The following is a 16,023-nucleotide window of genomic DNA, read 5'->3' as shown; positions in this document are numbered from 1 at the left end:
ATGGTCCGGATCGCATCTTCAGATGCATCAGCGGATAACCCTGTCCCCAAAGACAAGGGTGTCTCTTCTGTGGTGGTTGCAGAGTGCTCATCTTCTAGAGGGCCGCAGATTCGGCATTCAGGACTGGGTCCTGGTGACCACGGATGCCAGCCTGAGAGGCTGGGGAGCAGTCACACAAGGAAGAAATTTCCAGGGCTTGTGGTCAAGCCTGGAGACAACACTTCACATAAATATACTGGAGCTAAGGGCCATTTACAATGCTCTAAGCCTCGCAAGGCCTCTGCTTCAGGGTCAGTCGGTGTTGATCCAGTTGGACCACATCACGGCAGTCACCCACATAAATGTGAACTGTTGGAAAAAACCAAAGGTGGACATGATGGCGTCCCGCCTCAACAAAAAATTGGACAGGTATTGCGCCAGGTCAAGGGACCCTCAGGCAATAGCTGTGGACGCTCTGGTAACACCGTGGGTATACCAGTCAGTGTATGTGTTCCCTCCTCTGCCTCTCATACCCAAGGTTCTGAGGATTATAAGGCGCAGAGGAGTAATAACCATACTCGTGGCTCCGGATTGGCCAAGAAGGACTTGGTATACAGAACTTCAAGAGATGCTCACAGAGGACTCGTGGCCTCTGCCTCTAAGAAGGGACCTGCTCCAGCAAGGTCCCTGTCTGTTTCAAGACTTACCGCGGCTGCGTTTGACGGCATGGCGGTTGAACGCCGGATCCTAAAGGAAAAAGGCATTCCGGAGGAAGTCATTCCTACCCTGATCAAAGCCAGGAAGGATGTGACCGCAAAACATTATCACCGCATTTGGCGAAAATATGTTGCGTGGTGCGAGGCCAGGAAGGCCCCAATGGAGGAATTTTCAACTGGGTCGATTCCTGCATTTCCTGCAAACAGGAGTGTCTATGGGCCTCAAATTAGGGTCCATTAAGGTTCAAATTTCGGCCCTGTCGATTTTCTTCTAAAAAGAACTGGCTTCAGTTCCTGAAGTCCAGACATTTGTAAAGGGAGTGCTGCATATACAGCCTCCTTTTGTGCTTCCAGTGGCACCTTGGGATCTCAATGTAGTCTTGGGATTCCTCAAATCACATTGGTTTGAGCCGCTCAAATCCGTGGATTTGAAATATCTCACATGGAAAGTGACCATGCTGTTGGCCCTGGCTTCGGCCAGGAGCGTATCAGAGTTGGCAGCTTTATCTTGCAAAAGCCCATATCTGATTTTCCATTCGGACAGGGCAGAACTGATGACTCGTCCTCATTTTCTCCCTAAGGTGGTGTCAGCTTTTCACCTGAACCAACCTATTGTGGTGCCTGCGGCTACTAGGGACTTGGAGGACTCCAAGTTGCTAGATGTTGTCAGGGCCCTGAAAATATATGTTTCCAGGACGGCTGGAGTCAGGAAATCTGACTCGCTGTTTATCCTGTATGCACCCAATAAGCTGGGTTCTCCTGCTTCTAAGCAGACTATTGCTCGTTGGATTTGTAGTACAATTCAGCTTGCACATACGGTGGCAGGCCTGCCACAGGCAAAAATCTGTGAATGCCCATTCCACAAGGAAGGTGGGCTCATCTTGGGCGGCTGCCCGAGGGGTCTCGGCTTTGCAACTTTGCAGAGCAGCTACTTGGTCAGGGGCAATCACGTTTGCAAAATTCTACAAATTTGATACCCTGGCTGAGGAGGAGCTGGAGTTCTCTCATTCGGTGCTGCAGAGTCATCCGCACTCTCCCGCCCGTTTGGGAGCTTTGGTATAATCCCCATGGTCCTTACGGAGTTCCCAGCATCCACTAGGACGTCAGAGAAAATAAGAATTTACTTACCGATAATTCTATTTCTCGTAGTCCGTAGTGGATGCTGGGCGCCCCAGTGCGGATCCCAAGTGCGGATTGTCTGCAATACTTGTAACTAAATCGGGTTATTGTTGTAGTGAGCCATCTTTTCTAGAGGCTCCTCTGGTTATCATACTGTTAACTGGGTTCAGATCACAAGTTATACGGTGTGATTGGTGTGGCTGGTATGAGTCTTACCCGGGATTCAAAATCCTTCCTTATTGTGTACGCTCGTCCGGGCACAGTATCCTAACTGAGGCTTGGAGGAGGGTCATAGGGGGAGGAGCCAGTGCACACCAGGTAGTACTAAAGCTTTCTATTTGTGCCCAGTCTTCTGCGGAGCCACTATTCCCCATGGTCCTTACGGAGTTCCCAGCATCCACTACGGACTACGAGAAATAGAATTATCGGTAAGTAAATTCTTATTATTACATTTGTTATTGTGAGTGTTCTCAGGAGGGTGGACACAATGATAGTCTGAGACACAATATTATAAACCTTCATTAAAAGTTATGTTTTATTATACACACAAATTTACAATTAAGTGTCACAGAGAGTCATCTTCTCCTCTTGTTTACAAGATTAATATTGTTACAGAAAATTTCACATTTCCATAATGTATTTTATTTCCAGCAGATGGACACACAAGCAGGAATATCTCAGAAGGACATCTAATGTTATCCCCGGATTGTGAAATAAAAGATAATGACAGTAGACAGGATTCTCCAGGAGATAACCCCATTACCACAATGATACATCCAGCTCTATCAGCTGATCCCTCTGATCCTGGGAAATGTTCTCCTGATCACTCTGATATTGGTGCATCTGTTACAGCTCTGAGAGTAGATACAGTGTTTCCCTGTTCTGTAGATGCCAAATGTTTTACACAGAACACAAAGCTTATCACCCATCAGGCAGCTAAGGCAGGTGAGAGGCCATTTCCATGTTCTGAGTGTGGGAAATGTTTTACATTGAAAGCAAATCTTGTTATACATAACAGAAGTCACACAGGTGAGAAGCCATTTTCTTGCTCTGAGTGTGGGAAATGTTTTACATTGAAAGCAAATCTTATTACACATCAGAGAAGTCACACAGGTGAGAAGCCATTTTCTTGCTCTGAGTGTGGGAAATGTTTTACATTGAAAGCAAATCTTGTTATACATCAGAGAAGTCACACAGGTGAGAAGCCATTTTCTTGCTCTGAGTGTGGGAAATGTTTTACACAGAAATCATATTTTATTACACATCAGAGAAGTCACACAGGTGAGAAGCCATTTTCTTGCTCTGAGTGCGGGAAATGTTTTATCCAGAAATCATATCTTATTACACATCAGAGAAGTCACACAGGTGAGAAGCCATTTTCTTGCTCTGAGTGTGGGAAATGTTTTACACAGAAATCATATTTTATTACACATCAGAGAAGTCACACAGGTGAGAAGCCATTTTCTTGCTCTGAGTGCGGGAAATGTTTTATCCAGAAATCATATCTTATTACACATCAGCGAAGTCACACAGGTGAGAATCCATTTCCATGTTCTGAGTGTGGGAAATGTTTTGCATGCAAATCAGTTCTTGTTATACACCAGAGATGTCACACAGGTGTGAAGCCATTTTCTTGCTCTGAGTGTGGGAAATATTTTGCACAGAAATCACAACTTGTTACACATCAGCGAAGTCACACAGGTGAGAAGCCATTTCCATGTTCTGAGTGTGGAAAATGTTTTGCACGCAAATCAGATCTTGTTAGACATAACAGAAGTCACACAGGTGAGAGGCCATTTTCTTGCTCTGAGTGTGGGAAATGTTTTGAACGGAAATCACAACTTGTTGCACATCAACAAAGTCACAGAGGTGAGAATCCATTTCCTTGCTCTGAGTGCGGGAAATGTTTTACCTCGAAAACACAACTTGTTATACATCAGCGAAGTCACACAGGTGAGAAGCCATTTCCATGTTCTGAGTGTGGAAAATGTTTTGCACGCAAACCAGATCTTGTTAGACATAACAGAAGTCACACAGGTGAGAAGCCGTTTTCTTGCTCTGAGTGTGGGAAATGTTTTATCCGGAAATCACATCTTGTTAGACATCAGAGAAGTCACACAGGTGAGAAGGCATTTCCTGGTTCTGAGAAATAAATCAGCTCTTGTTGGACACAATAGACATCATTCAGGTGAGGAACCATTTTAATCTTCTGGAGTATACTTATCATTGCCATGTGTTGTTCTTCAAGGTTCTTATCCTATCTCCTATGCTTTTTGCAATATACATGTTACCACTGAGTGAAATAATCAGATGTCATGCCCTCATCTACCACTGCTATGCAGATGACCTGTCTTTTGCTCCAGATACTGAGAAACCAGTCCCAATCCTATAACTATGCGAAGAACCTCGCTTAAAATGCAAAATTTTATTGCAATGATTATTATTAATAAATTGGTAATGTTTGAATTGTGCACCTGCAACCTTTTCTTTGCATGAGGAACCATTTTAGTCTTCTGGAGTATACTACTTGCCATGTAATGTTCTTCAAGGTTCTTAACCTATCTTCTATGCTTTTTGCAGTATACATGTTACCACTGGGTGAAATAATCAAATGTCATGTCCTCATCTACCACTGCTATGCAGATGACCTGTCTTTTGCTCCAGATACTGAGAAACCAGTCCCAATCCTAAATGGTTGTCTAGCTGAGCTTCAGGTGTGGGTGATGCCAGTTGGCTGTGATTCAGTCCTGGCGAAACAAGTCCTTATGATAGAAGCTCACCAACAAAGCGCAGGGCTACAGCTCAGCTTTGCAAACCAACCAGACTTCCGCTTGTGGGTTCAGAGTTACAAAATACTGATCCTGTGCGGAATCTTGGTGTCCTGGATGGTGGAGTGACACTTACACATCAGGTATCAGCCACAATCAGATCCTCATCTGAGAAACATAGCCAGACTCCTGCACTTCTTTCCCTCAGAATATCTACCTACAGTCATACATGCACTTGTATCATCACACATAGACTACTGCAATGTCCTCTACCTGGGTCTCCCAGCAAAAGAATTGCACCGCTTGTAGCTTGTACAGAACGCAGCAGCCAGTCTTACCTAACCAGCCCGTCCCTGCCACATAACACCCATTATCTGCTCCCTCCACCGGCTGCCTGTAAGATGGTGACTCTGGGCCTAATTCAGGTTGGGTTGCAGTGTGCGATCCAAATGGAAGTATTGAGAAAAAGTTGCGGGCGCATCCACTGCGCCCGTCCTGCGCATGTGTCTGCGTTCTCTGCGGGGGGCCGCAGAAAATGCGATTGCTCCGTGTTAATCAGGCAGAGATGGTCATGGTGTGGGGGGCAATGCTCCGTTTCCAGGCAGAAAATAGAGCATTGCCAGTGCAGTGTGGAGCGAACGGGATGCGGACAAACGGGGGACAAGCTAAGCTGTGAAGATGAAACAGAAATTGTGAAGCAATCGCAATTTCTCTTACGTCCTAGAGGATGCTGGGGTCCATTTCAGTATCATGGGGTATAGATGGTTCCGCAGGAGCCTTCGGCACTTTAAGAATTTTTAGCAGTGTGAAATGGCTCCTCCCTCTATGCCCCTCGTCCAGACCTCAGTTTAGAAAATGTGCCCGGTAGACTGGATGCACACCAGTGGAGCTCTACAGAGCTTTGCTGGAAAAAGACTTTGTTAGGTTTTTTATTGTACAGGGAAGCTGCTGGCAACAGCTTCCCTGCTTCGTGGGACTTAGGGGAGGAAGTAGGAACCAACTTCTCATTTAGTTCAATGGTTCTGCTTCCGCTGACAGGACACCATTAGCTCCTGAAGGGTACTGAACACAGCCCAAGCCTGGCTGCTGCTCACTCCCACAGCACTGCCGCCACCCCCTAACAGAGCCAGAAGTCAGAAGGCTGGTGAGTATTTACCGGAGACCTGCCGAGAGGGGTCCTCCGGTCATCATGGCGGCATAAAGGTACCAGCGCAGCATGGGACGCTGCGCACAAACATGTCTCAGCACAGTGTGCAGAGCGCGCAGGGTGGCGCGCTCTGGGGAACATGGTAAAATCCTTACTCTCACTGGCATAACAGTACATACATGTGTGCCACTGATGTACATACCCCTGCCCGTATAAATATTGTATTACTGAGGTAGAATCGCGCCATTACAGGGGGACGGGGCTTCTCCTCAGACTTGCCAGTAACACTCATTGGACACCATTTTCTCCTGCAGAGACGCGGGAGTGCTGATCCTGAATGCTGCTTCTCCTCGCACATCGCTGTTACAAGTACCAGGGTGTTATAGAAGGAGAGGGGAGCACATACTTTGTTGAGGTCTGCGGACTTCATATTGGATAAAAGCGCTGTGGTTGTATATTTCTTTTTCATCCACTAGTGGTCACTGGAGTACTCTTAGGGATATGGACGGTGCATTAGCAGGGAAGGCGCATTTAAATATTTAAATGTGTAACCCTCCTCTTCCCTCTTCCATACTCCCAAGATCCTCAGTGTTTTTTATGTGCCTCAGGTAAGCACATCATGAGCTTAAGGCTCCATTTTGATTTAACTTTTTTACACGTTTATTTTTTTATTTTATTTTACAGACAATTCATTCCCCACTTACTAAGAAGTGTTGGTCCGGGATTGCACTCCCTCCAGCCGCTGCTGACACGTGGGCGCTTGTAGGAGAAGCACGGCCGTGTCAGCCAGGCAGCATATGATCCCTTTCCCACTTACTAAGAAGTGTGGGTCCGGGATTGCACTCCCTCCAGCCGCTGCTGACACGTGGGCGCTTGTAGGAGAAGCACGGCCGTGTCAGCCAGGCAGCATATAATCCCTTTCCCACTTACAGAGAAGTGAGGTCCGGGATTAAGCGGCCATCTCCTCCACATGATGACTCCAGAGGCGCTGGGTGGAGGAGATTTCAAACAGGAGTGGTTTTCTATCTAAGGGCGCTTACAGCCGCCACTGCCGACAGGAGAACTGAGTGGTGGAAGCCGCATACTGTAGCTTTCAACAGCTGCCGCAAGGTCAGTGCAGGGGAGGTCAGCTCTCGCTGCCGCCCGCCGTGTGTAGGAGACTGCGCTGCTTTTTCAGAGCACCCACGCCGCCCGCCGCCCAGCTGCCCATATAGATATGCCGGTCGCTGTTACAGGCCGGACACTGTTACACCTGGCCGCTCATGCCGTCCACTGATGCAGGTGCCCGGCCGCTGAGGCACGCCGCCGCTTCTCAGCTCCCGAGAGAGGAGCGTGTTCTATAGCGCCACTTCCAGCACATAAGCGCTCCCACATGCCGCTCCGCTGCCCACTCCCACACGCCGCTCCCAGCACATAGCTGGTGCAGGGAGCGTGGGCTATACAGCAGGTGCAGGGAACGTGTTCTATAGAGAATAACAGCGCCGCTTCCATAAGCGCTCCCCACTTCCAGCAATGTGCATGGAGCGTGGTACTTCTGGTACATCTTTATATCTTGGCAGTCTATGTTGTAGTGAGACGCACAAAGGGTGCAGGGAGCATGGTTCTCATAATACTGTTTAAGCTCCCTGAAATCCCATACAGTAATCTGTGTGTGTGTACATGTGGGGGTATTTATGTGTTTTATATATATAGAGTCCAATACGTGTAGAGTCCTATCTGTTGACATGCCCATGTGGACTAGCTTATGTGGGTAAAACTGATTGTACCTTTAAAACCAGGATGGCACAGCATCGTTATGCCATACGGGAGGCTATTAAGACTGGCAGTAGCGATCAACCGGTGGCTCGACATTTCATGCTAGCCAAGCATGGGATGGCTACTTTGAGATATAAGATAATTGATCAGGTCCCATTCTCACTACGTGGGGGGGACCGTTCTAAGAGGTTACTACAGGTTGAAGCTAAATGGATTTTTATCTTAAACACGCAATTCCCTAAGGGTTTAAATGAAGCGTTGAGCCTCAAATGCTATCTTTAGATAGGAGTGTTAACATCAGTTGAGTTATCTGTTTCATTGGCTCTCACTTTTTATCGCTTCATGTACACAGTAAAGGTAGCTAACACCTAAACAAACAGTTTAGGTGTATATTGCAGTATTATTATCTCACTGTTCTAGCTGTATTAATGAGCTAAGGTTACTTCACTGCATGTTTTTATTGTCGACAGACATCTTGTATTTATCAATATATAGGTAAGCCAGTGGTTATTTTCACTTTTGCTAAAAATCAATGTATCTGGTTTTTTGTTATTGTTTGCTATCATCACCATGGTTACCTACCTACAGAGCCTCAGAGCGCCGGCCAGACGTACCGGAGCCGCGTCACTTCCGGTGGGCGGGGTGACGTCAGGACCGGAAACTGGGCAGCGCGACTCGAGGCGGCGGGATGGGCCTCACTGTTCACAGGTATTTAAGTTTGTTTTTCATTACACTGTATCCTGACGAAGGGGCTGCGACCCCGAAACGTTGCTATCCTCATTAAAAGCACTTATTTGTTTCACCGCCATTGAGAAGTCTCCCAGTGCCGCCCTTATTTGCTACGTATATATATATATATAATCCAGGTAATTGTCCGGCACTCCAACACCTCCAACAGCTGCTATGGTGCCCGCTCTATGTAATGAACATATACCAGGAAGATGAGCCGCACTCACAGACTGATAAATGGTATAAACACTCCGGCGTTAGACCAATAAGTCACATAGCCTGGAACAGTTTCCAACGTTTCATGTCTTTATGACATTTTTTCAAGGATACAAACATACAATGAACAATGTTACACTTTTAAACACTCACCCGAGTTCGTGCGCTGGCTGCCGTCCCGCTCCGTGAAGAGGCGTGATGACGTCATTAGAATGCGACTAGCGCTGACGTCCCGTCTCTAGGCAACGGAGACGTCTTGCTGATAGTGCTACCATCACCATGACTACAGACAATACATAAAAACACACGTAGAAGGTATCATCACACTGCAATGAGACCGTGCAGCTAAACTCATCTATTTAGATACAATATATCTGCAATATTGCTGAACTGACTACATAAGAAATATATATATTAAAGAGGCAAATAATTACTGAAGGCTGAAAAACAAAATGGATTAAATAAAACAATTGAAGGAACATTGTTCATTAAGTCCTGACGGGTGCAAAGTTTGTAATTTGTATATCCACATAGATTCCTTCTGTAATAATAGACGTCCCCTGTCGCCCCCTCTATTGTTGGGGGGTACATGGTCTATCATTTTGTATTTAAGACTTGCCAGATTGTGTCTAAAGTTCTTAAAATGTCTGGCCACCGGTTGATCTTGATCCGTACCTTCAAGGGCTTGTCTAATGGCTGTTCTATGCATTGCCATGCGCTCTTTGAATTGTCTGATCGTTTTACCGATGTATAATAGTCCACAAGGACATTTGATGTAGTATATGACATACTTTGATGAACAGGTTAACGGATATCTTATTTTGTATGATTTGCCTGACCTAGGGTGTGAGAATGTATCCCCTATGTCGAGATAGTTACATGTGGTACACCCGAGGCAGCGGTAGTTGCCCGGTTTTCTAGATAGAAAATGTTCCAATGGTGGGCCCTTTAATTTTAATACATCATTGTGTACTACATAGTTCTTTATGTTCTTACCCCGTCGCTGGCCAATCATCAACCGTTTATTCTGGAGGGCTGGTAATTCTTGTTCTGTATTCACCAGAGGCCATAGTCTTTTGGCAGCTGAATTAATCTCTCCACTAGCCGTGGAGAAATCTGTGACCCAAATAATTGAATCCTGATGATCAGAACCAGGTTTTTCTTCCAAAGATTTAGTCCTGGACATGGACAACACTTGAAGCATGGTTTTCTTAAGGGATATAGGATTATATCCCCTAGCAATAAATTTATTCATCATCAGGTTAAGTTGTATTTTGAGATCTTGAGGATCACTGCAAATTCTAAGGGCACGCATAAACTGCGAAAATGGCAACCCTTGTTTCAAAGACCATGGATGGTGACTTTCAGCTCTCAAAAGTGTGTTACGGTCAGTTGGTTTATGGAATACTGTTGTGTTGAAATGTCCATCCAGTATTGTAATGGAGACGTCTAGAAAGTGGATAGTGCAGTTACTGATCGTATATGTAAACTTGATGCTCTCATCTGCTTGATTGATGGATAGCATCATCGAGGAGAACTGTTCTTTGCTTCCCGTCCATATAACAAAAATGTCATCTATATATCTGTGGAAGCTGTGTATGGGTACCCCAAATTCAGGGTTTGAAAAAAACAAATCTTGCTCTAAAGCAAACATAAAAGCATTGGCGTAGCTGGGTGCTACGCATGAACCCATCGCACAGCCAAGTCTTTGAATATAGAATCTCCCATCGTATTGAAAATAATTCCTAGTTAAAGTCAGTTCAAGAAGGGACATGAAGAAATCCAAATCAGGACCATTATATGTTGAGTTGTTGGTGAGAAGCCTCCTAGTGGCAGCTAATCCTCTGTCATGCGGAATGCTGGTATAGAGGCTTATTACATCAATAGTGGCCATCCACCAGTGAGTCTCTACCTGAGAGATATTCAATAATTTTAGTAGAAAGGATGTAGTGTCTTTCAGATGTGTTTTTTCTTTCTGAATTACAGGCTGCAAGTGAGAGTCAAGGAATTTTGAAATTCCATAAAACAAAGAGTCCCGGGCGGAGATGATTGGCCTGCCCGGCGGGTTACTCGCATCTTTGTGTAATTTGGGTATAGTATAGATCAACGGAATCCTTGGAAAATCGACAGTGAGCGAGTTTTGTATTTTTTGTGTAATGATATTATTCGCAACTGCATCAGAGAGAAGAGTGTCAAGTTCCTTCTTGAAAATCAGAGTAGGGTCGGCATCCAATAGCCCATATACCCTTGTATCGTTTAGCTGTCTTTCAATTTCCGATTTATATTGAGAAAGATCCTGAATGGTAATGCCCCCGCCTTTATCGGCTGGGCGAATGATGATATCAGAGTAGGCACTTAAATTTTTAAGGGCAATTTTCTCACCCTTGGTCAAATTGCTGTGAATAGGGTGCTTCACCTCAACGCAATTATCCATAGACTTTCCCAGCTGTGAGGTAAAACATCTGATGGCTGGATTGTTTGATATAGGATCAAACGTTGAGGGTTTCTTGATGCCTAATTTCTGTATGCGTGGCGGCTGTGTAACACCAAAATGTTCTTTAAGACGAAGTTGTCTGTTAAGATGATAAAGGTCCACTTTATTTTTAAATTCATTGGGGTGATTGGTGGGCACAAAAGATAAGCCTTTATTAAGCACAGATATTTCATCTGATGTAAATTCTCTTGATGACAGATTAAATACTACGTTTTCTTCTTGTATTTGCGCTTTCCTTTGCCTTGCCCACTCTCCTCCGCGTCTGGTCCGAGATCTTCCACCGAGCTGGCTTTTGCTCGGGTAGTCACCCCTAAAGGGAGTTTTTTCTTCAATTGGGATTTTGGCCGCGCCCCAGTCGACTCTCCTTCGCTTGTGGTGGCTCCCCCACTGGAGATGTCCGTGTCTGATCGATCTTGATTCCTAGATCTATTAGGATATCTCTTCCTTTGGGGATAATGTGGTTTTTGATTCACCCATGTATACACCCGTTGCTCTTCGTAGTCTTTATCGACTGTGATTCGTTTCTTTTTCTTAAAGGCAACCAGATCTGCTTTATATTTGGAAATCTGTTCAGACAGCTTGTCCATCCATTTATTTTCAGAATCACTCTGAAGCTTCTCAAGATGCAGATTTTCAAAGGACTGTCTTTTAGATTGATAATTCTTTAGCTCCCTCCCTGCCTCCTCCACAACTAGGAGAATGAGGTCATAGGAGCATTTGTTTAATATTGCCGCCCACCGACGACAAAAGTCGACATTAAAGCGTCCAATGGTGGGGATGTTCCTGATTCGGAAGCCTCTAGGAATCCTTTTGTCTCTATAATAGTCCGATAGACTGACTCCATGGAGATAGTAATCGATCTCCTTCTGGTGCAAATGCAGTAATTGTAGATATAGTTGTTGGGTGGATTCCAGGTCACCCCCTGCTTTAACCATATTATCCTTAAACAGGATGGCATCAGCTTCTGGTTCTGAGAAACTCAAAACCGCATCAGGTACTAAGGTTACCCTGGAAAATCCTTCCACACTGGCCTCAGCTGTGGGTAGAGACATCTTGCGTGTGGTTTAAAAACAATGTGGTTGCTTAATCTCAGCAACCCACACAAAAACCTTTGAAAGTGTCCGCAAATGTACTGAAAAACAAGGGGGTGCCTTGACCAGAAGACGACGTTCTGATATATAATCCAGGTAATTGTCCGGCACTCCAACACCTCCAACAGCTGCTATGGTGCCCGCTCTATGTAATGAACATATACCAGGAAGATGAGCCGCACTCACAGACTGATAAATGGTATAAACACTCCGGCGTTAGACCAATAAGTCACATAGCCTGGAACAGTTTCCAACGTTTCATGTCTTTATGACATTTTTTCAAGGATACAAACATACAATGAACAATGTTACACTTTTAAACACTCACCCGAACTCGGGTGAGTGTTTAAAAGTGTAACATTGTTCATTGTATGTTTGTATCCTTGAAAAAATGTCATAAAGACATGAAACGTTGGAAACTGTTCCAGGCTATGTGACTTATTGGTCTAACGCCGGAGTGTTTATACCATTTATCAGTCTGTGAGTGCGGCTCATCTTCCTGGTATATGTTCATTACATAGAGCGGGCACCATAGCAGCTGTTGGAGGTGTTGGAGTGCCGGACAATTACCTGGATTATATATCAGAACGTCGTCTTCTGGTCAAGGCACCCCCTTGTTTTTCAGTACATTTGCGGACACTTTCAAAGGTTTTTGTGTGGGTTGCTGAGATTAAGCAACCACATTGTTTTTAAACCACACGCAAGATGTCTCTACCCACAGCTGAGGCCAGTGTGGAAGGATTTTCCAGGGTAACCTTAGTACCTGATGCGGTTTTGAGTTTCTCAGAACCAGAAGCTGATGCCATCCTGTTTAAGGATAATATGGTTAAAGCAGGGGGTGACCTGGAATCCACCCAACAACTATATCTACAATTACTGCATTTGCACCAGAAGGAGATCGATTACTATCTCCATGGAGTCAGTCTATCGGACTATTATAGAGACAAAAGGATTCCTAGAGGCTTCCGAATCAGGAACATCCCCACCATTGGACGCTTTAATGTCGACTTTTGTCGTCGGTGGGCGGCAATATTAAACAAATGCTCCTATGACCTCATTCTCCTAGTTGTGGAGGAGGCAGGGAGGGAGCTAAAGAATTATCAATCTAAAAGACAGTCCTTTGAAAATCTGCATCTTGAGAAGCTTCAGAGTGATTCTGAAAATAAATGGATGGACAAGCTGTCTGAACAGATTTCCAAATATAAAGCAGATCTGGTTGCCTTTAAGAAAAAGAAACGAATCACAGTCGATAAAGACTACGAAGAGCAACGGGTGTATACATGGGTGAATCAAAAACCACATTATCCCCAAAGGAAGAGATATCCTAATAGATCTAGGAATCAAGATCGATCAGACACGGACATCTCCAGTGGGGGAGCCACCACAAGCGAAGGAGAGTCGACTGGGGCGCGGCCAAAATCCCAATTGAAGAAAAAACTCCCTTTAGGGGTGACTACCCGAGCAAAAGCCAGCTCGGTGGAAGATCTCGGACCAGACGCGGAGGAGAGTGGGCAAGGCAAAGGAAAGCGCAAATACAAGAAGAAAACGTAGTATTTAATCTGTCATCAAGAGAATTTACATCAGATGAAATATCTGTGCTTAATAAAGGCTTATCTATTGTGCCCACCAATCACCCCAATGAATTTAAAAATAAAGTGGACCTTTATCATCTTAACAGACAACTTCGTCTTAAAGAACATTTTGGTGTTACACAGCCGCCACGCATACAGAAATTAGGCATCAAGAAACCCTCAACGTTTGATCCTATATCAAACAATCCAGCCATCAGATGTTTTACCTCACAGCTGGGAAAGTCTATGGATAATTGCGTTGAGGTGAAGCACCCTATTCACAGCAATTTGACCAAGGGTGAGAAAATTGCCCTTAAAAATTTAAGTGCCTACTCTGATATCATCATTCGCCCAGCCGATAAAGGCGGGGGCATTACCATTCAGGATCTTTCTCAATATAAATCGGAAATTGAAAGACAGCTAAACGATACAAGGGTATATGGGCTATTGGATGCCGACCCTACTCTGATTTTCAAGAAGGAACTTGACACTCTTCTCTCTGATGCAGTTGCGAATAATATCATTACACAAAAAATACAAAACTCGCTCACTGTCGATTTTCCAAGGATTCCGTTGATCTATACTATACCCAAATTACACAAAGATGCGAGTAACCCGCCGGGCAGGCCAATCATCTCCGCCCGGGACTCTTTGTTTTATGGAATTTCAAAATTCCTTGACTCTCACTTGCAGCCTGTAATTCAGAAAGAAAAAACACATCTGAAAGACACTACATCCTTTCTACTAAAATTATTGAATATCTCTCAGGTAGAGACTCACTGGTGGATGGCCACTATTGATGTAATAAGCCTCTATACCAGCATTCCGCATGACAGAGGATTAGCTGCCACTAGGAGGCTTCTCACCAACAACTCAACATATAATGGTCCTGATTTGGATTTCTTCATGTCCCTTCTTGAACTGACTTTAACTAGGAATTATTTTCAATACGATGGGAGATTCTATATTCAAAGACTTGGCTGTGCGATGGGTTCATGCGTAGCACCCAGCTACGCCAATGCTTTTATGTTTGCTTTAGAGCAAGATTTGTTTTTTTCAAACCCTGAATTTGGGGTACCCATACACAGCTTCCACAGATATATAGATGACATTTTTGTTATATGGACGGGAAGCAAAGAACAGTTCTCCTCGATGATGCTATCCATCAATCAAGCAGATGAGAGCATCAAGTTTACATATACGATCAGTAACTGCACTATCCACTTTCTAGACGTCTCCATTACAATACTGGATGGACATTTCAACACAACAGTATTCCATAAACCAACTGACCGTAACACACTTTTGAGAGCTGAAAGTCACCATCCATGGTCTTTGAAACAAGGGTTGCCATTTTCGCAGTTTATGCGTGCCCTTAGAATTTGCAGTGATCCTCAAGATCTCAAAATACAACTTAACCTGATGATGAATAAATTTATTGCTAGGGGATATAATCCTATATCCCTTAAGAAAACCATGCTTCAAGTGTTGTCCATGTCCAGGACTAAATCTTTGGAAGAAAAACCTGGTTCTGATCATCAGGATTCAATTATTTGGGTCACAGATTTCTCCACGGCTAGTGGAGAGATTAATTCAGCTGCCAAAAGACTATGGCCTCTGGTGAATACAGAACAAGAATTACCAGCCCTCCAGAATAAACGGTTGATGATTGGCCAGCGACGGGGTAAGAACATAAAGAACTATGTAGTACACAATGATGTATTAAAATTAAAGGGCCCACCATTGGAACATTTTCTATCTAGAAAACCGGGCAACTACCGCTGCCTCGGGTGTACCACATGTAACTATCTCGACATAGGGGATACATTCTCACACCCTAGGTCAGGCAAATCATACAAAATAAGATATCCGTTAACCTGTTCATCAAAGTATGTCATATACTACATCAAATGTCCTTGTGGACTATTATACATCGGTAAAACGATCAGACAATTCAAAGAGCGCATGGCAATGCATAGAACAGCCATTAGACAAGCCCTTGAAGGTACGGATCAAGATCAACCGGTGGCCAGACATTTTAAGAACTTTAGACACAATCTGGCAAGTCTTAAATACAAAATGATAGACCATGTACCCCCCAACAATAGAGGGGGCGACAGGGGACGTCTATTATTACAGAAGGAATCTATGTGGATATACAAATTACAAACTTTGCACCCGTCAGGACTTAATGAACAATGTTCCTTCAATTGTTTTATTTAATCCATTTTGTTTTTCAGCCTTCAGTAATTATTTGCCTCTTTAATATATATATTTCTTATGTAGTCAGTTCAGCAATATTGCAGATATATTGTATCTAAATAGATGAGTTTAGCTGCACGGTCTCATTGCAGTGTGATGATACCTTCTACGTGTGTTTTTATGTATTGTCTGTAGTCATGGTGATGGTAGCACTATCAGCAAGACGTCTCCGTTGC

General features: G+C 44.3%; 1 protein-coding gene across 1 annotated transcript in view; it reads left to right on the top strand.

Moving 5' to 3' along the window:
- The window catches only part of LOC134983266 (gastrula zinc finger protein XlCGF26.1-like), a 28,896-nt gene extending 24,611 nt beyond the window's left edge, over positions 1-4,285 (top strand). The window contains exon 3 of the mRNA XM_063948989.1: positions 2,466-4,285. Coding sequence (XP_063805059.1) covers positions 2,466-3,967 — 1,502 coding nt within the window. The 3' untranslated portion in view covers positions 3,968-4,285. The remainder of the gene's footprint in view (positions 1-2,465) is intronic.
- The last annotated feature ends 11,738 nt before the right edge of the window (positions 4,286-16,023 follow it).

The sequence above is a fragment of the Pseudophryne corroboree genome, assembly GCF_028390025.1.
Source record: "Pseudophryne corroboree isolate aPseCor3 chromosome 3 unlocalized genomic scaffold, aPseCor3.hap2 SUPER_3_unloc_11, whole genome shotgun sequence".
Classification (NCBI taxonomy): Eukaryota; Metazoa; Chordata; class Amphibia; order Anura; family Myobatrachidae; genus Pseudophryne; species Pseudophryne corroboree.
Note: the sequence above shows the minus strand (reverse complement) of the source record. Positions and strands in the feature narration are given on the sequence as shown.